Genomic DNA, 21,893 nt, shown 5'->3' with positions numbered 1-21,893 from the left:
CAGTGAGATCCCCGGGCGCCGCTCTATATGGCAGCATACTCAGTTCATATAGTTTATACAGGTGAAAGGTCCTCTTTAAGCTCCATGAGCATAGGCATGAGAGGTGGAACAGCACGTGGCGTGCATGGAGGAGGATTCTGCTGAAGTCACAACCAAACTTCATGATCTGTTCCGGCTAGGTAACCGGCTAAACGACCAGGTCGACGACCTGGAGAATAGGTCTTGCCGAAGCAACTTAAGATTGGTAGGAGTGCCTGAATCGGTGCCGCAGAAAGATCTCCACGATCTGTTTGAATATGAACTGCCCCAGGCCCCGGGTCTGTCGGATAGGAGGAAAATGGAGAGAGCACACCATGTGGGCCCCGAGAGAACTCTCTAAAAAGGCCTCTACAAATATAAATCAAAGGCCAAGGAAAGTAATCTGCAAGTACTTGGACTATTCAGATAAGGAAGACATACTAAGGGCGTATAGAATGTGGAGGGAACCCTTGATCTTGCGAGGAGTCAAAGTGTTGCTATTTGCTGACTACTCGGCTGAGGTCACAAGAAAGCGGAGAGCCTTTAGCATTGTTTGCTCGGGAATGCATAAGAAAGGGAATAGATTTCAACTTGCTTATCCTGCCATATTAAAAAAATCCGGCAGCAGGATGGATCATTCCGGCATTTTGAAGACCCGAGAGAAGCAGAGGCCTACTGCTCCCAGAAGGAAGAGAAAGCGAGGAAGGGACTATTGAACCACAGACGACTCCCACTGATATGACATCTAGGCGCCGGGAATAGAGCCGTATTCCTTCGGGGTCGCCATCTAAGTCTCAAAGATCGCCAAAAGCACAACGCCCTCTCAATGGGAAACACCTTAAGAATGCCAGAGGAAAGGGATATCAAGCTTTAGCCTGAGGCGCAATTGGAGGAAAATATCCATGTGGTTCTAGTAAACAGAGCATTTACATTGGAACATCACAGATAGACACTTTTCTAGGTTCCGATTAAGGAGGTACATTTTTTTGCTTTACTACTGATGCGGTGAGCTTCTGCTGCGAATACCAGAAAAAAAGGAGTCATGTCTAGAGATATGTCTAAGTTGCTGTTTTTACATGTTCTTTTGTTTTTTGAGTTTTTGTTTTCTCTATGCTTGTCATGAGGAAGGACCCATATATCTAAGAGGTCTGAAACGCGTAGATGTATACTTGCATTACGGATTTTTAACGCTGGAATAAAGGTCAACTATAATTTCACCTGAATTGAGCTGGATAATTTTCTTTCTAATCTTTTGTTTTCTCATGTTTTGGGGTGTCACTATGGCATGTAATGGGTACTGAGTTGCAGGGGAGTTGCTGAGCTGGGAGGCAACGCCTTGCTGATAGGCGGCTCTTGTCTAGATCTATGCTTAGTGCAAATGCTTGGTTGGGACATGGATCTTCCTGCAGGAGTAGACTATGAGAATTATCTCTTGGAACGTTAAGGGGTTGCGCTCCCCGAATAAGCACACAAAAGTCTTGAGACGCCTTAAAAGGTTGAAGGCAGATATTGCGCTTCTGCAGGAGACCCATCTTCCAAAGGAAGACTACCATAGAATGGAGAAGATGTGGGTTGGATCAGTATATGGTTCCGCAGTGGTAGATAGGTGGGGGTACTGGTACTCATAGGACGACACTAAATCCTCCAGGGCACTCTCTATTGCAGGGAACACCAGCTTAGGGTGTTTGGTGGCTGGGCCCCTGTGTTGAGTTTGTGACGCCAGCACCGCTAGGTGCAATGAGGAGATGGAGTGAAATGATGAGGGAGGCAATGGTTGAACCAAACAGGAACTTTACTTGTAAATTGTAGTCTTGCAATAAACATCATCCATTAGCAGCACTTTGTCATAAATACAGATGGTAAAGCTGTAAATTCCCTCACCAGGCTCAGTGAGGTGGTGTCTATAGGTTCCAGCTCCACTGTATAGAAGTGATGATCTTGTACTTGGTTCCTGACCTTGCTTTTGTTACTCAGCCTTTTAATAGTAGATTATATCCTCTGTAAGTAAGTATTCTGGCAGATTTCTGTCCTTGGTTATGGTGGGCAGCCTGTTGCTTATAAACTCTCCACCTAATGTAAAGGTGACTAAAACCTGATAAACTGCAGTTATCTTCCTTTGCCAATAGTCTATAGTTCAATAATCCAGCAACCCAAGGGTGGTCTCCCTTACGGAAGGCAAACTCTCTGGTCCATTCTTTGAAGAGGTTGCAGTAGATACAGCAGTTATTCCCTAAGTCCCCAAAAGGGTTCCTAGTAGGGATATTACAGTTACGATCAATAAGTCCTAGGCTTGAACTACATGGGCTGAAGTAGCTTCACTCTCTGGGGCAAGGCCCAGAGGACAGAGCCAAGCCTGGCTCCTCTTCTCTCCTCCTAACTCCTCACTCCTAAACTCCCATTTCTAATCTCCACTCCTTCCTGTGTGCTAACCTATATATATGGTTGGATGTTGGATGTGTGTAGCGCATCAGACTGGAATGGATTACATGGAGTCCAGGAGAAATGGGACTACTTAAAAGGTGCATTATTGAAGGCAACAGAAAATTGCATTAGACTTGTCAGTAAAAGCAAAAAAAGGAAGAGACCACTGTGGTACTCAGCAGAAGTGGCCCAAATCATTAAAAATAAAAAGCTAGCATTTTGTAATTATAAAAAAAAACAGAGCAATGAAGATAAGGAAATCTACAAGATTAGGCAGAGAGAGGCCAAGCAAGTTATAAGAACTTCTAAAGCGCAGGCAGAAGAAAAACTAGCTCAGTCTATGAAAAAAGGGGATAAGACATTCTTCAGATATATAAATAAAAAAAGGAAATTAAAACAAGGAATAACTAAATTAAAAACAAAGGACGGAAGGTATGTAGAAGAGAATAAAGGGCTAGCCGACTGCCTTAATGAATACTTCTGTTCAGTTTTTACAAAAGAAAAAGGAGAAGGACCTACACTAGAAAGGATGACTAATAAATCATTTGATGCATGTATCTTTACAGAGGAAGATGTTCTAAGTTTGCTGTCTAAGGTGAAGACAAATAAGTCACAGGGGCCTGATGAGATACACCCAAAATTATTAAAAGAGCTTAGTGGTGAGCTGGCAAAACCGCTAACAGATTTATTTAACCAATCATTAGTAACAGGAGTCGTCCCGGAAGATTGGAAATTGGCAAATGTCGTGCCCATTCACAAGAAAGGTAGTAGGGAGGAATCGAGCAACTATAGACCAGTGAGTCTGACATCAATAGTAGGCAAATTAATGGAAACCCTATTAAAGGATAGGATTGTGGAACATCTAAAATCCCATGGATTGCAAGATGAAAAACAACATGGGTTTACTTCAGGGAGATCATGTCAAACAAATCTTATAGATTTTTTTGACTGGGTGACTAAAATAATAGACGGTGGAGGTGCAGTAGACATCGCATATCTAGATTTTAGTAAGGCTTTTGACACTGTCCCACATAGAAGACTTATCAATAAACTGCAGTCATTGAGCATGGACTCCCATATTGTTGAGTGGATTAGGCAGTGGCTGAGTGACAGACAGCAGAGGGTTGTAGTCAATGGAGAACATTCAAAACAAGGTCATGTTACCAGTGGGGTTCCACAGGGATCTGTACTGGGACCAATTTTGTTTAATATCTTCATAAGTGATATTGCAAAAGGCCTCGATGGTAAGGTTTGTCTTTTTGCTGATGACACAAAGATATGTAACAGGGTTGATGTTCCTGGAGGGAAACGACAAATGGAAAAGGATTTAGGAAAACTAGAAGAATGGTCAGAACTCTGGCAACTGAAATTTAATGTGGATAAGTGCAAGATAATGCACCTGGGGCGTAAAAACCCAAGGGCAGAATATAGAATATTTGACACAGTCCTGACCTCAGTATCTGAGGAAAGGGATTTAGGAGTAATTATTTCAGAAGACTTAAAGGTGGGAAGACAATGTAATAGAGCAGCACGAAATGCCAGCAGAATGCTTGGATGTATAGGGAGAGGTATAAGCAGTAGAAAGAGTGAAGTGCTAATGCCGCTGTACAGAACACTGGTGAGACCTCACTTGGAGTATTGTGCGCAGTACTGGAGACCATATCTCCAGAAGGATATAGATACTCTAGAGAGAGTTCAGAGAAGAGCTACTAAACTGGTACATGGATTGCAGGATAAAACTTACCAGGAAAGGTTAAAGGACCTTAACATGTATAGCTTGGGAGAAAGAAGAGACAGAGGGGATATGATAGAAACTTTTAAATACATAAAGGGAATCAACTCGGTAAAGGAGGAGAGCATATTTAAAAGAAGAAAAACTACCACAAGAGGACACAGTTTTAAATTAGAGGGGCAAATGTTTAAAAGTAATATAAGGAAGTATTACTTTACTGAGAGAGTAGTGGATGCATGGAATAGCCTTCCTGCATAAGTGGTAGATGCAAATACAGTGAAGGGGTTTAAGCATGCATGGGATAGGCATAAGGCTATCCTTCATATAAGATAGGGCCAGGGACTATTCATAGGATTCAGATATATTGGGCAGACTAGATGGGCCAAATGGTTCTTATCTGCCGACACATTCTATGTTTCTATCCACCAGCCTGTAATAGGAACTTTGCAGCTGTGACAATGGAAAAATACATTCAACACTGAAAAATTACATAGAATGGCATATAAACATTTTGGAGTGGCCCTACATATGGAGGTTCCCAAATCTTCCCAAATTTTCTGTTGTAGGATGAGAACTTTATAAAGATAATTCAGTGATGGTGAATGGCGCCTAATGGCATATGTTTCATCTATAAAGAAGCTAGCAAGAGCAAAGATGAGTACTGTATTGAGAACGGCGTATGTGGACTTTCGGCTCAGACCCAGGTCACTAAAGAGATATGGGTTTCGGCCCAGATAGACTTTGACATATGGGCCGGCAGGAAGGAAAGTATAGGGAGGGCTTGACTTGCGAGGAGTAGGCGTCCGATGACGCATAATAACAGTATGAGGAGGGGGGATGGGACCAAGGAGCACAGACCTAAACATATAAATGGCATACTGAGTGACTCTATGGCTAGGTTTTACTTAGAGGGGCGGAGGTGTGTGAAAGGGAGGGACGAGCATTCTTGGATGCACTGTCTTTGCCTAAGATTACCGATGAACAGCTTGCTTCTCTTAATGCCCCAATAACAGCAATGGAGATCCAGGCAACTATAAAGTCCTTTCCGTCTGAAAAAGGCTCCAGGTCCAGATGGATATTCTTCTGACTTTTATAAAGCAATGAGTGCTCAGATAGTCCCCGTACTCACTACTCTATTCTCTTCCATTGTGGAAGGGAACAGACTATCTGGCCACATGAATACAGCCTTCATTACCTTAATACACAAGGAGGGGAAGGATCCTGAAGACCCATCTTCATATAGGCCAATCTCCTTGATAAATCAGGATCTGAAAATACTTTCCAAATTACTGGCCAATAGGCTAGCAGATATTCTTCCCACGTTGGTCTCCTCTAGACAGGTGGGATTTGTTATGAGTAGATCGTCAGTCACTAATATTCGCAAGGTACTGCTGGCACCGCCGGTCGCGAGATCACCGGCTTATCTGGGGAGAAACTCAGCTATTGTAACATTGGATGCCGAAAAGGCGTTTGACAATGTTAGTTGGAAATGGTTAGATCTGGTCTTGGACGCCATGGGTTTTAAAGGTTTATTCCGAATCTTTCTTAAAGGATTATACATGAACCCTAAGGCTAAGATATGTACTGCGGGATGTTTATATGACCCTTTTCCCTTACAGAAGGGTACCAGACAAGGATGCCCTATGTCCCCAATACTGTTTGATCTGGCGATAGAGCCACTGTCCAGTTACCTGGACTCGTCAGATACTTTTGTGGGACTGGTGGTGGGTAAACAATGCGGCTAGCACTATTTGCTGATGATATATTATTAATGGCGGACCCTATTAAGGATATGGCCAAAATGATGCACGCGTTAAGGGCCTTTGGGTCCTTTTCAGGACTCCGAATCAATTAAACAAAAAGTGAAGTACTTTTCATGCAGAGTAAACACCATGGGGGACAAGTCACAGATGTGGATGGAATACCGGTAGCTAGTTCCTATATTACCCATCTGGGAATAAAAATAGGGAATACCATGGAGTCAATATATAGACTAAATTATGCTCCGTTGATTGCCAAGATTCTGAGAGAACTGCAAGAGTGGCACGACCTCCCACTATCATTAATGGGATGCAACCATTTACTTAAAATGATGTCCATGTCCAAATTGTTATAGACCCCCTACAGACTATTCCTTTACTGCTAAAGCATACCGATGTCAATAAGTTAACAAAAACTGCACAAACTTATGGCTTAGAAAGAGCACTGTGGTGTAGCCTTTCCAGATATTAGAGGGTATAACTTGGCATGCATGGCTAGACATATAACAGATTGGATTAATGGGACCAGTCATTACTCAGCGTTGTCCTTGGAAAGAGGTTTCTGTGCTCCTTGTTCCTTAGTGGCGCTCTTACATGCTAGATTGCAGTGCATTCCTGTGTGGATCAAGCAGTCTATATGTATAAAAGATACTATAGCAACGTGGAGAATACTGAGGAGAAGGTACTGGTTATCTTATATAATATCTAAACATCTTCCGCTATGGAATAATCTGGAGTTCATGCATGGAAATACCAATAGCAGAGTGTAAATCTAAAGGGATCACACAAGTCAGACACCTGCTTCATGACTTGGAACCCAGATGGCTTTTTGGGTGAGGAGCTGATAGCTAAATTTACTTTATGCCCCCCTCCAGAATATTCAACTTGCCCAGGTTAAAGCAGCTATTACATCAAATCTAGTAGTAATACACAAAGACGTGAACCAAAACATCCTAGATAAAATTCTGGAACTGGGAGGGGGTAAGGTGTCAGTCTCTTCTATCTATTATAGAATGCAAACGGAAAGAACCCAAGGGGAAAGGCAGTGGGAATTCAAAAATTGGGCTGAACAGAGAGGAGATGGGAATATAGATCAGAAAATACAAAAAGGATGGATGCGGGTGAGAAGTCATATCCTAAATGAAGCTTGGAGAGATACTCAATTGTGAATTATACACAAAGCCATCTTTGGTTTTATTATACCCCCTCATCCAGATATACCCGACTGTATAACAAACTGTCCTAAATGTGGCAAGAGTTATACAGACCTTTATCATGGGCTCTGGACATGTCTGAAGAGCAAGCAGCTCTGGGAGGGAGTGGCGGGGATGGTCAGAGATAAATGGGGGCAGAGAGTAGAATTAACCCCCCAAACTCTTTCTATTTCATTTTGAGGAGGGGGAGGGTTCGGGGAGGTCTCTGTCCCGTCTGTTCTATTCGTATGGTGTGATTTGTATGGTGACCAAAAGATGTATATTGCAGAGGAGGCTGCAAACTGAGATGCCTACAATACCCACTATTGTGGAACAACTGAAAAAATTGTTGCATATTGAGCGCTCATATGCAATACGATCCAAGGATGGACATACAAAGAGGCTTTTTCATAGCTTTTTTATTGTTACATATACAGTACAGACAAAGTTTGGACACACCTTCTCATTCAAAGAGTTTTCTTTATTTTCATGACTATGAAAATTGTAGATTCACACTGAAGGCATCAAAACTATGAATTAACACATGTGGAATTATATACATAACAAACAAGTGTGAAACAACTGAAAATATGTCATATTCTAGGTTCTTCAAAGTAGCCACCTTTTGCTTTGATTACTGCTTTGCCCACTCTTGGCATTCTCTTGATGAGCTTCAAGAGGTAGTCCCCTGAAATGGTTTTCACTTCACAGGTGTGCCCTGTCAGGTTTAATAAGTGGGATTTCTTGCCTTATAAATGGGGTTGGGACCATCAATCGCGTTGAGGAGAAGTCAGGTGGATACACTGCTGATAGTCCTACTGAATAGACTGTTAGAATTTGTATTATGGCAAGAAAAAAGCAGCTAAGTAAAGAAAAACGAGTGGCCATCATTACTTTAGGAAATGAAGGTCAGTCAGTCAGCCGAAAAATTGGGAAAACTTTGAAAGTAAGGGCTATTTGACCATGAAGGAGAGTGATGGGGTGCTGCGCCAGATGACCTGGCCTCCACAGTCACCGGACCTGAACCCAATCGAGATGGTTTGGGGTGAGCTGGACCGCAGAGTGAAGGCAAAAGGGCCAACAAGTGCTAAGCATCTCTAGGAACTCCTTCAAGACTGTTGGAAGACCATTTCAGGGGACTACCTCTTGAAGCTCATCAAGAGAATGCCAAGAGTGTGCAAAGCAGTAATCAAAGCAAAAGGTGGCTACTTTGAAGAACCTAGAATATGACATATTTTCAGTTGTTTCACACTTGTTTGTTATGTATATAATTCCACATGTGTTAACTCATAGTTTTGATGCCTTCATAGTCATGAAAACAAAGAAAACTCTTTGAATGAGAAGGTGTGTCCAAACTTTTGGTCTGTACTGTATGTCCGACTCAGAAATACAACATATAATGCATCCTTTCTCTTTGACAGAGTGGTATCTGGTGCAGCAGATGAGGGGGAATCTGGCTGCTCCCACAGGATATTGATATTAGATGTGGGTAGAGAGACCCCTGAAAAGGATGCCCCTTAGTGGGTAATTGGATGAGCAATGGCACGACTATCTGTGTGTGTGTGTGTGTGTGTGGGAGGGGGGGGGGGGAAATCTTGCAATTCATGTCTTTTTCTTTTCCTTTTTTCACTTGGTTTTTAAGCTGACTTTTGACTCTATTGGTGCTCTATTGATGTGCTGAAGTGTACCCCATTAATATGTGACATTGTTCCGAGGTCAACAGACCTCTTTTGTAAGTGACACTGTTTTGGGGTCTGCGCACCCCAGTTGTAAGTGACTTTGTTTTGGATTCTGTATATCCCATTTCTCAGTGATAATGTTTCAGGGTCTGCGTACCCTGATGTTATGTATCAATCAATAATAAAATTAAAACAAATTAAAAAAGTTGTTTTTCTTTTGTTGATCTGAGGCTCCATTCCCAAGTTTTGACACTTTTTCTTTATATGCAAATTAGGCTTGTGGTGCAATGAAGGCATAACCGTTGCTCTTGTTGCACTCAAGTCCACTCCTTTCTGTGGCCAGCTCCTCCCTCACTGTTTTTATTGATAGGGTGAGACAGTGGCAAAGCAGCCAGGGAGAGATTGGTCATAGAAAGGAGTGGAGTTTGGGTGCAACAAGAGCAACAATGACACCCTCATTGCACCAAAGGCCTAATATGCATATTAAGAAAAAGTGTCATAACTCAGGAACGGAGCCTCGGATCAACAAAAATTAAACAGCATTTTAATCAGGTGAACTACAGCTATGTGTCTATGCCTGGATAGGGAAGTCGCTGGTGACAGATTTCCTTTAAATTGAGCCATCTGCAAGATGGTTAAATAGCAGTAAATTTGTATACTCAGCAATGACTAATAAAAGCCCCCTTTGCCCCAAAATGCAGTAGGCCAGAATAAATCTGTGCAGTTATATAAATGTGAATCTGCAACAGTTATCTCAATGTATTCACAAGTAATAGGGACCATGAGACATAAAGACACAAGTAACTGTGCAGATGATTGAGTATATCTCATTCAGCGGGTGAAGGCATCGCCGGTGCCGACATCTAATTCATTACTTCAGGGCAGGGAATCTCCCTGTGTGAACAGTGATCTGACACATTCCTTACAGACTTTATAGCCTAGAGCTTCATTTACAATTCTGCAGGACATCCACAGAAACACTTTCAAGTTTAATGCTGTGTAAGCAATCCTGTGGATGGATTTTAAAGGGTTTCTACCACCAGAAATACTGTTATGTAGCTGACTGATATAGCGATGCGCTAATGTCAGCACTACATACCAGTATGTTTCTAACATTAGTCCCTGCAGCCGTTTTTGTTAAAAAAGCACTTTTATAGATATGCTAATGAGCCTCTAGGTGCTATGTGGGCGTCATTAGCACCTAGAGGGCTCCGTCCACTAACCATTTCAGCCGCCCATCGCGTCCCTCCAGCCCGCCCCGCTCCTGTTGATTGACGTGAAACTTCTCAGTATCTCGTACCAATTCCCGCCCCTGCGCCGTGCGCTTCTGTATTCTCCCGCACGGCACAGGCGCGGGAATTGGTACGAGATACTGAGAAGTTTCACGTTAATCAACAGGAACGGGGCGGGCTGGAGGGACGCGATGGGCGGCTGAAATGGTTAGTGGACGGAGCCCTCTAGGTGCTAATGACGCCCACATAGCACCTAGAGGCTCATTAGCATATCTGTAAAAGTGCTTTTTTAACAAAAACGGCTGCAGGGACTAATGTTAGAAACATACTGTTATGTAGTGCTGACATTAGCGCATCGCTATATCAGTCCGCTACATAACAGTATTTCTGGTGGTAGAAACCCTTTAATCACTTCCACTCGCAGTTTTATTACAGAAGGTGGGATATACGTAATTTGAAAATGTATTATGTTAATTGCAGCACCATAGACCACATCGCTCGGTTGCCAGAGTTGCTGCCTCCATAGGTATCAGTACATACAGTATGCACAATGTGAAAGTCATCACTTCACACAATAGATATGAAAACAACATCATAGTCCATAGGATACTTTAAAGTGTACCAATCATTCCAGTTTTGCTTGACTACATCAGGTATACATTTATATTAAACTATGTAATATATCTTATTGTCAGAAAGTGGCATCTTCTTCATCTGTCTTTAGGCTCTTTGTAAATGTTGCAAAACTTTATTTTCCCCAGAAAAATTCATCTAGAGAAATACAGAAGGGGAGATTATGAAGTTTGTGGGACATCATGCATTGACTGGAGAGACATCAGATGGATTTGACTTACAGTACTTAAAGTGGCTCTCTGGGTCTGAACCTAAAACCCTCTGTAGTAGAGAAGACACTTTGAGCAGTACTTTCTGCTGATTCCATGATCTTGGCTGGGATCACATGACCCCCAACCCCAAATGGCAGCAGGCTCTTCCTCTGATGTTGCGATGAGATGTGCTCTTCTTTCTGCCTTTTCAGCTACATCTACATTATAAAGCTGAAGAGGTGAGCACATCTGGTGACAGCTTCAGAGGAAAAGCCTGCAGTCAGTCGAGCAGTCATGTGATCCCAACTGGGATCGCAGAATCGGTGGAGTGGCAAAAGGGCAAGTAGTGCTCAGAGTATGGGTTAGCTGAAAGAGAATTTTTAGGTACAGGCCTGGAGAACCCCTTTACAGTGCTTAACAAAGCATTAGAATCACACAAGGAAAAACCTATCCACTCAGCAAGCTTGCTGGCATTCCCATAGAGATAAATGGAGCTGTAGAGTACATTCTCAACCAACCCACATTCATATGGAGGGGGCACAGGACCCCTGTTAATGTTATCATGATTAAGTGTAAGGACAACACTTTAAGAGCTCATTTATAACAAAAAGTTATGAAACCGTTCAAGATGTGAATGAAACTTATAGACTGATATTGTATTGTTCACAGGGGTCGGACTGGGAAAATCCGAGTGCAGTCTCTGAAAATTGGTCTTATATCCCTGTCTAAGGGTTTATTAGAAGACAAATACAAATGTAAGTATATTACTTTAATCCAATATATGGCAAAGTTTATTTACTTGAGTATTCTTATACTACAAATACTATACAGCATAGGTGTGTGATATACCATATTTTTTGGACTTTAAGACGCACCTAGGTTTTAGAAGAGGGAAAAAAATATATATTTTTCATTAGACTTCAGATCAGATGCCCAATTAGCATCAAACCCCAAATCAGACCCCCATTCTTCATCAGACCCCAAATCAGAGCCCTGTGCTCCATCAGCCTCAGATCAGACCCCCATCAGCCTCAGATCAGACCCCTTTCAGACTCCCCCATCCTCTGTCAGCCTCAGATCAGACTCCCATCAGCCGCAGATTAGATCCTCATCAAATCCCCCAGCCACCATCAGCCGCAGATCAGACCCCCTTTAGCCTCAGATCAGACCCCCTTTAGCCTCAGATCAGACCCTCTTCAGACCTCAGATCAGACATTAAAAAAAATAATAACAATACACTTATCTCGATTGCTCCGGATGGCGTTGCCACTCTGCATAACCAGACCTACCTGCACCGCACCACTTCTTCCGGCCCATGGTGCACTGTGATCTGATGACGCATAGCGTCAGGTCCTAGCATGCGCCTACATGCACTATGTTCTGATGCTGTACGCAGTCAGGACACAGTGCAGAGCAGGCCCCGAAGAAAACCAGGGAGGGTGAGTACAGCCAGTGCAGTGCTTCCCTCACCACTCCCTGCCTCCTGTATACTAATGAATGCTTCCATAATGGAAGTGGTCATTAGCATTTGGACTATAAGACGCACTGCCATTTTCCCCCCACTTTTTTTTGTGGAGGTGCATTTTATAGTCTAAAAAATATATTACTTGATATATGAATGTGTTCCAGCTCAATTTTTATAACTTATAGCAATGAAACAAGTCAAATCATATTTAGAGGACAATTCATGAATTCTACAATATCTGCCATTGTGATCCAAGGATGTGTCAAATGGAGACTTATAGTCTTGCAGACATTTAGTAATTGTGGTTGTAAAGCTGAAAAAGTTCTAAATTATTAATTTTATTTCAAATGTACTATTATAAATCCAGACCGCACTGTAGTCTAGGGGTTCTCATGTCTTTTGTTTTATGATCTCCTGGGTTTAGTGCCTCCTTTGAACAGCACTGCCAATAAATCTTGATATCTGAAATATATTGTCACTTTTACCTTCTATATTATATTATCGGTGAAAGTATTATTGGTAGACTGGCACACTTATATCTGGTAAACAAGTAGAGGACAGACAAGTGGTGTGTAAATAAATAATGGTTTATTCTCCCTATTTACTTTATACCTAAGGTTAAAAAATATGCGTATATCAAAAAAAATCTAGAACATATAAAAAGTAAAATAGAAAAACTCTGAAGGTCTTCACAGGTAGTGAGTGGAAGTATATAGTCAATGTGACCGCAAGGGTATGGCCAAAATAACTGATAATAGTCAGTAATAGTAATAAATGGTCCTGTTTGGCCAAAGGGTAGATGAGACGCGGTTACATTTCCAATAGTCCTAATATGTCACAAAGGGTTAATACAATTCAGAAGGTTATGAAAATCCAGTAGCAGGCAGTGTGTTTAGTATTGTTTGTTCCTGTGGCGTCCCACAGGAAAATATTGCACTGCCTGCTGTTACCTTACTGGCGCCTTCATTCACGGCAGGCAAGTTTGGCGTCCCACGTGGTGCGGTGTGAGTACAGCGCACTTAGAGCGCTCGGCGTCCCACGTGGTGTTATGTGGATTCGGTATACCACGTGGTCCTATGTGGAGTCGGCTTGTCACGTGGTAATCCTTCTATATTCTGCTGGGGAGATTGTGATGGATTTGTGGGCAGGTAATAAATAGAAGCGCTTCCTAAAGTATTGTCCTTTCAGTTCTTTGGACAGGCGGGCATTTACAGAGACACCAGACGCGTTTCGGGGTCTAACCTGACCCCTTCCTAAGTGGTAGCCCACCATTGCCTGTGGCGCCCTTTTTAACCACCCCCTCCAATTAGGTTGGATTGATCAGACAATTGACAATCAGTCTTTCAAGGCTGGTTTTGATAATATAGTCATGATGAGGGTTTAATTTGTGATTTAATTATTGAGACTTTTCCTTTAATTGGCAACAACATTAAGCTGGGTCGTAAAGTCCAGTATAGGCACATATGAGGATTGTAAAAAAATATAAATAAATGAATATATCTAAAAACGATAGTATGAGTATAAAAAAGTAGGTATGTAACCCCAAAAGGTTTTATACATATAACATTTTATAAAGTTTTATAAAGGAGCTTTTATACGGAAAAATTACGGCATAGTGGATACAAATGCTAGACATAATAAAATAAGGTGATTTCTTATATGTGAAGCTTGGAAGTTATATGGCATATAGTGTATCTGTAGTTAATATTGCATATGGTGAATACTATATTATGTTAATACTATATTATGCTCTGTTTATTGTTGCTAGGGGAGAATATGTTGATAGTACAGGGTGGGCGATTTATATGGATACACCTTAATAAAATGAGAATGGTTGGTGATATTAACTTCCTGTTTGTGGCACATTAGTATATGTGAGGGGGGAAACTTTTCAAGATGGGTGGTGACCATGGCGGCCATTTTGAAGTCGGCCATTTTGAATCCAACTTTAGTTTTTTCAATAGGAAGAGGGTCATGTGAAACATCAAACTTATTGGGAATTTCACAAGAAAAACAATGGTGTGCTTGGTTTTAAAGTAACTTTATTCTTTCATGAGTTATTTACAAGTTTCTGACCACTTATAAAATGTGTTCAATTTGCTGCCCATTGTGTTGGATTGTCAATGCAACCCTCTTCTCCCACTCTTCACACACTGATAGCAACACCGCAGGAGAAATGCTAGCACAGGCTTCCAGTATCCGTAGTTTCAGGTGCTGCACATCTTGTATCTTCACAGCATAGACAATTGCCTTCGGATGACCCCAAAGATAAAAGTCTAAGGGAGTCAAGATCGGGAGACCTTGGGGGCCATTCAACTGGCCCACGAAGACCAATCCACTTTCCAGGAAACTGTTCATCTAGCTGGCACGTTCCCTGAGTTTTTCCAGCAAGATGGTGCACCACCACATTATGGGTGTCAGGTCCGAGCATTCCTAGATGAACAGTTTCCTGGAAAGTGGATTGGTCATCGTGGGCCAGTTGAATGGCCCCCAAGGTCTCCCGATCTGACCCCCTTAGACTTTTATCTTTGGGGTCATCTGAAGGCAATTGTCTATGCTGTGAAGATACGAGATGTGCAGCACCTGAAACTACGGATACTGGAAGCCTGTGCTAGCATTTCTCCTGCGGTGTTGCTATCAGTGTGTGAAGAGTGGGAGAAGAGGGTTGCATTGACAACCCAACACAATGGGCAGCACATTGAACACATTTTATAAGTGGTCAGAAACTTGTAAATAATTCATGAAAGAATAAAGTTACGTTAAAACCAAGCAGACCATTGTTTTTCTTGTGAAATTCCCAATAAGTTTGATGTGTCACATGACCCTCTTCCTATTAAAAAAATAAAAGTTGGATTCAAAATGGCCGACTTCAAAATGGCCGCCATGGTCACCACCCATCTTGAAAAGTTTCCCCCCCTCACATATACTAATGTGCCACAAACAGGAAGTTAATATCACCAACCATTCCCATTTTATTAAGGTGTATCCATATAAATGGCCCACCCTGTAGATTGGTTGATAATAGAGATGGTTGATAGTAGAAATGGGGCGGGGGCCCCAGACCAAGGGGAGATCAGAGTGCTGATAGAACAGCATAGAATTTCTCATCGGCCCGGGGCACCCGACCCTGGGGTTTACAAAAATCCAAATAGTTAAAGATTGGCATTCAGGCCGTCGGGTAGAAGTGTGTTGAATTTGAAAATAAATCGTGATTCTGCACAGGACATTTTTGAAATATGGTCTCCTCCCCTCCAGTTTTTCTCAATTTTCTTAATCGCAGCAAAGGCTTGGGTCCTGGTTGTGGCATCTTTTGAAGTGGCTGGATAGTGAATGCTTATCATTGGTGTGCAATATTTCTCACTGCAGGAACTACCTATTGTGGTGCATTTAAATATATTGCTTTCGAAAGTAACCACCAAGAACATTTTGCAGTGACATAACGGCTACAATTGTCTTTACAGGTTGTGTCATTAACAATTATCATTAAAGGGGTTGGTACACTATAAAAAAACGTATCTGTCGGCAAGATACATAGGTGATTAATATCTGATCAGTTGGGGATCCGACTTCCACCACTCCGTTTATCTCTATCACACTGTCAGAGATAGTTGCGCTTTTTGGCTTCTCTTCGACAGTCCCACAGAGTAAAATAGAGCAGCAAAATGTACATCTATCATTTCATTCATTCTTGGGTCTCCAGCTGTTGGCCCCTCACCAATCAGATACTTATCACCTATTCACCTGGTGGGCCAATCCCGTTGAATGTTTCAGAATGAAGCATTCAAGGAAAAAGTTTTATCTTTGCATTCTTTTGTAAGGAACATCAGGTACAGGTAGTGCAGGGTGGTACATTCCCTTACTGGGGCTTTAAAGTCAAATTATCAGCTCCATTCTGGTCACCAGTTACATCACTTACACCAGTTAATTCATGCTTTGATGACCATCTCGATCCTAGAACATCTTGTGTATGGACCAAAAATCATTCTCTCTACACATTCCCAGGAGACTCACATTGAAGCTGTAATGTGCTTAGAGAGACTGACTTCTGGTCTACACAGAAGAATTTAAAAAGTCACATGCGGGTCACATGACATTTCATCGTATGCTTAATTGTATTCATAGTGTTACATTTTATTGTATACTATATTGTATTTATAGTGTTATATTTCATTGTCTACTTTATTGTATTCATAGTGTTATATTACATTGTATACTATATTGTATTCATAGTGTTACATCTCATTGTATACTATATTGTAATCATAGTGTTACATTTCATTGTATTCATCGTGTTGTATACTATATTGTATTTGTGGTGTTACATCTCATTGTATACTATATTGTATTCATAGTGTTACATTTCATTGTATTCATCGTGTTGTATACTATATTGTATTCATAGTGTTATATTTCATTGTATACTATATGGTATTCATTGTGTTGTATACTATCTTGTATTCAGAGTGTTTTATTTCACTGCATACTATATTGTATTTCTGTCAGAATAGCATTGTTTAGCAGCTCCAGTATTGTAATTATAAAATAGTTGGAGGCGCAGTACAGAATGAGGAAGAATATGCTAATATTCAGACTTTTTTCGATTCCTTGGCACCGCTGACATTTCCTTCACCATGCGTAAAGAAGCTGGCCTAGATAGTGAGCCATAGGCTGACATTACATGCACAAGCTGTGCCTAAATACTTTGAAGTTTGTGATTTCTCCTTTTTCGTAATGTTCACGAACCTATGTAGAAGAGCAGCCAGAGGTATCAGATTATGTCATTAGACGCATCTCATTATACCAGTAGCATAATGCGTTATCTGGGGTATTACATAGGATTGCAGATAAGCCTTGTGCATTATTTGAATGCATAGGACAGTGTGCACAAATTAAGCAGTCCCAAAGAAATAAATGACAAACATGATTGTAATTTTTTTTATTAGACTTGGCCCGAGGCTCTGCTCCTGGCACTTTTCTTAATATGCAAATTAGGCTTTTGTGCAATTAGGCATCACCATTGCTCCTATTGCACACAAGCTCTACTCATTTCTGTGGCCAGCCCCTCCCTCGCTGCTTTGCCACTGCCTGGTCCTGTTAATCAAAGCAGCCAGGGAGAGGCTGGCCACAGAAATGAGTGGAGCTTGGGTGCTATAAGAGCAACTGTGATGCCTTGATTGAACCAAATACCTCATTTGCATATTAAGAAAAATTATCATAACTTAGGAACAGAGCCTCCGATCAACAAAAGAAAAAACTACAGCTATAAGCCTATGAAAACAGTTGTATAGAGAGATCGCTGGTAACAGATTCCCTTTAAGTGCACCAAGGGGGAGGTTAAGTGCACCTAACCTCCATCTGGACACCTGGTCCTATCAATCAAATGGAGAGAGGAGTGTATAGGGAAGCAGAGCAGAGGAGCTAAAGTGCACTGAGTGCCCATGGCACGCCCTTGGTGCACATTAGCCCTAATGTGCATAATTCCAAAAACACTATAACTGGATTAATAGGGTTGATCCTACTGACATCTGCCTTTTAAAGCAGTTTGGCCACATCTGTTTGAAGGTTTCCCACAAGATTTATTAAAAAGATTATACAATATTAAGAATTTACAGCTACATTATTGAGTGATTCTGATTCCTTTTAGGTAGACCCAAAACTGTCATAATTAATTTCATGATATATTTATGGGGGATTAGAGCTCCAATTTGTTTTGTAGCATTCCCCGCTTCCATTCACCCAAAGAGCCAAACATTACAATTCCGGATGTCTGCAGTCAGCACTAGGGGGAGTATATTAGTTTACTGAAGACCTACCGTATATATTATTGAGTTCTGGCATGAGGCCTACTGGAGATGATGTAGATGCACTGGGTTGCGACCTAACTTCACAGATTTTGCACTGTTCTTATAACTCGCTGTGCTATGCGGTTTGTCTAGCTCACATTCATGTGTAGGGGAGTAACATGGCTGTTTATTTATTTTATGCACTTATATAGTGCTGACATATTCCCCAGAGCTTTACAGACATTTTCATTAAGCTGTCCCCAATGGGGCTCAGTATGTCTTTGGGAGTGTGGGAGGAAACCGGAGTACCTGGAGGAAACCCACGCAAACTCGGGGAGAACATACAAACTCCATGCAGATGTTGTCCATGATCAGATTGGAACCCAGGACCCCAGCGCTGAAAGGAACCAGTGCTAACCACTGAGCCACCGTCGTGCCCATTCTGTAATTCCCACTGCCCTGGCCACCAGATTAGATAGATATTTTAATCTTATCAATGAGATGATTGAGATGGAAATGGGAAAACCCCTTTAACTCCCTCAAGAGGGTATGAATTTTCACACAGGGAATCCTCGGACCACTACCCCCAGAGTAATCTTCGTTAGCAACGGCTGGCATGTGGATGAACTGAGGAGACCAATTCCTGGCACCAAGTCATTGCCAGAAATCTTAGTCAGACAGACAAGGTCAGGGCAGGCAGACAAGGTTAGGAACCAAGAGGACCTTTTTTTTTTTATCCAGGCACTGGAGAAAGGTCCTTAAGAAACCTGTGACGCATGGACATTGGCAAGAATGGGAATGCTTTGGAGAACACTGGTCTTTTAAGAAACACTAGCAGAGGTCCCAGCAAGAGAATGGTAACAGCGAGCAGAACAATGGGCAGAACCGGACAGTGGTGGAAGCAAGCAGAACAAGAACCTGGACAGGAGAGCTGCATGAAGTCATCACCATCCCTTAATGATGGCTACAGATGGCCATGATTGTATCATGTAACACTAGGGTAATGCACAATGATGCAATGGATTCAGAGTTCTGTAAAAAAAAAAAAATGTATAGTAAAAATACATTATTTATTGATCATTACAGAATTTTAGACCTATTTCTAAAATAAACCAGTGTATACTCTGCCTTAAATCTCAGTCTAAAGAAGCATGTTTAGTGGAAAGGTAATCTCCTTTGAGAAATTGTTTCTTGTCCATTAGCACCTGGCATAAGATCAGGAATAAAAAGCAAGAGCAGCTACACAATTGTGATTTCTGTGTACCTGTTTTTATGTATTCCACCTCTTCTTTATATCTGAAATAGTAGGTTAGATGTGCAGCCTTCTGTTCAGCTTTAGAGCACAAGTTGTTCTGCAGCTGAAGGAAATGGTAGATTCTTCATCTTAATACTGCAGTTAGTAGACACTTAAAGGGGTTGTCCATGTTATTTTTTTGTTCTTTCTATGTTCCTAACTGGGCAAATGTAACAGCTTTCCAATTAACTCACTTTATCTCCAGTGGCTGGTTTCTCAGATTTCACTGAGGGTCACATGACCTGTGATGTCAGCTTCTCTCCCTGCTCTGATAAAGGTTGTTTGCAAGCATGTAAACGAGATGTCACTGTGCTGGCCACGCCCCCTTCACTGCCGTCTGCTCTCTCTGCTAGGATTCTTAACCCCTTCAGATGCACACACTGGGTATCTGCAGCAGTGACAATTCTGGGCACAGGAGCTGAAGGACTAGAGAGAGCATTGCACAAGAAGGTAGGGGAAAGATCCTGTTTGTATCAGCAGTGTCATTATACAGCTGGGACTTGTAGTTCTACACTTACAACATGCTGCAGAGTCTCCCAGCAGGCAGACATGTCACTCAGGGCAGCTCTTGTATCCACTCCCTTAGCAGAGCAGGGGGAGGGGCAGAGATGGTTTTTATTGCATGTAAACAAAGTGCCAGAAAAGAACCAGGGAAATTAGGAAATATACTGTCAGGTCCATAAATATTGGGACATCGACACAATTCTGACATTTTTGGCTCTATACATCACCACAATGGATTTAAAAAGGAAACGACCAAGATGTGCTTTAACTGCAGACTGTCAGCTTTAATTTGAGGGTATTTACATCCAAATCAGGTGAACGGTGTAGGAATTACAACAGTTTGCATATGTGCCTCCCACTTGTTAAGGGGCCAAAAATAATGGGACATAATAATCATAAATCAGACTTTCACTTTTTAACACTATATAAAAAATATATAAAAATATTGTGATGCACAAAAGGAACCAGAGATCAAATGAGGTGCTCTCAGTAAAGTAGATTCACCCTATCTACTCAATAAAGTAGCAATATAAACAAAATAAACTGGGCACTCTCTGATATCTCGACCAATACTGAATTTATTAGATATATCTAGTACTACCCAATATGTGGGGTAAACCAGAAACAATAAAATATCGAATATCACATAAAATCGAGGACATCAACAAAAAAATATCACAATAAAATCGATAACCTAATCGATAAAAAGTAAGAGTAAGCACAGTGCATATACTGATATTTAAACCATTAATAAAACAGCATACACAATAGCAGCAGTTACAGGTGTGGAGTGCAAGGCCTTTGAATTTAAAGAATCGATGTTGGATCGATTAAAAATGAAGAAAGAAGTCTTTATCCCATTTAAATCACTTAGATTGAACAAGGTTAGTCACTGGGAGCTCAATTTCATATATAGCTTATATTAAGCTCTTCCCCAACCAACAATCCTAGCGGCGTCCCGCTATGTTGAAATCTCAGCGGCGTCCCGCTGAAACAGTTAGCTGTGTGTTCCCAACACACATACACCGGCATAAAAAAAATCAAACAGTCTTACCATTCGAAGAAGCGAGTCCCCGAAAGTCTAGACTCCCACACTGGCGGCTTGTTTGCACGTGGACTTCGATAGTTGTGCACGGTCTTTAATTCAACACGCTTTAAGTCACCTACTGTGCAGCAGATGGTATTAGATGGGCACTTTACTATAATCTTTCTTCGTCACACTTGGCTGGAGATCTTTTGGGGTATTGAATAACCCCTCCCTCAGTGGTTAGCCCCGAAACGCGTCTGGTTCAAATCCCCCAAAAGATCTCCAGCCAAGTGTGACGAAGAAAGATTATAGTGAAGTGCCCATCTAATACCGTCTGCCGCACAGTAGGTGACTTAAAGCGTGTTGAATTAAAGACCGTGCACAACTATCGAAGTCCACGTGCAAACAAGCCGCCAGTGTGGACGAAAGAAACTCAAAAAACTACAGTCGATTTTATTGATAGACCAATGTCCAGAGCAACTTTCGGGCACTTGCTTCTTCGAATGGTAAGACTGCTCGATTTTTTTATGCCGGTGTATGTGTGTTGGGAACACACAGCTAACTGTTTCAGCGGGACGCCGCTGAGATTTCAACATAGCGGGACGCCGCTAGGATTGTTGGTTGGGGAAGAGCTAAATATAAGCTATATATGAAATTGAGCTCCCAGTGACTAACCTTGTTCAATCTAAGCAATTTAAATGGGATAAAGACTTCTTTCTTCATTTTTAATTGATCCAACATCGATTCTTTAAATTCAAAGGCCTTGCACTCCACACCTGTAACTGCTGCTATTGTGTATGCTGTTTTATTAATGGTTTAAATATCAGTATATGCTCTGTGCTTACTCAGCGAGTATTTAGTTTTTATCGATTAAGTTATCGATTTTATTGTGATATTTTATTGTTGATGTCCTCGATTTTATGTGATATTCGATATTTTATTGTTTCTGGTTTACCCCACA

General features: G+C 41.5%; 1 protein-coding gene across 6 annotated transcripts in view; it reads left to right on the top strand.

The window, feature by feature from the left end:
- Nucleotides 1-21,893, top strand: part of UTRN (utrophin) — a 683,920-nt gene that overhangs the window by 579,039 nt on the left and 82,988 nt on the right. For all 6 annotated transcript variants that reach the window (XM_040429574.1, XM_040429571.1, XM_040429568.1 and 3 more), the window contains one exon: nucleotides 11,529-11,614. In XM_040429574.1, coding sequence (XP_040285508.1) covers nucleotides 11,529-11,614 — 86 coding nt within the window. The remainder of the gene's footprint in view (nucleotides 1-11,528; nucleotides 11,615-21,893) is intronic.

Source organism: Bufo bufo, chromosome 4, assembly GCF_905171765.1.
Source record: "Bufo bufo chromosome 4, aBufBuf1.1, whole genome shotgun sequence".
Lineage (NCBI taxonomy): Eukaryota > Metazoa > Chordata > Amphibia > Anura > Bufonidae > Bufo > Bufo bufo.
The sequence above is the reverse complement of the archived record's forward strand: the minus strand, read 5'-3'. Positions and strand labels throughout refer to the sequence as shown.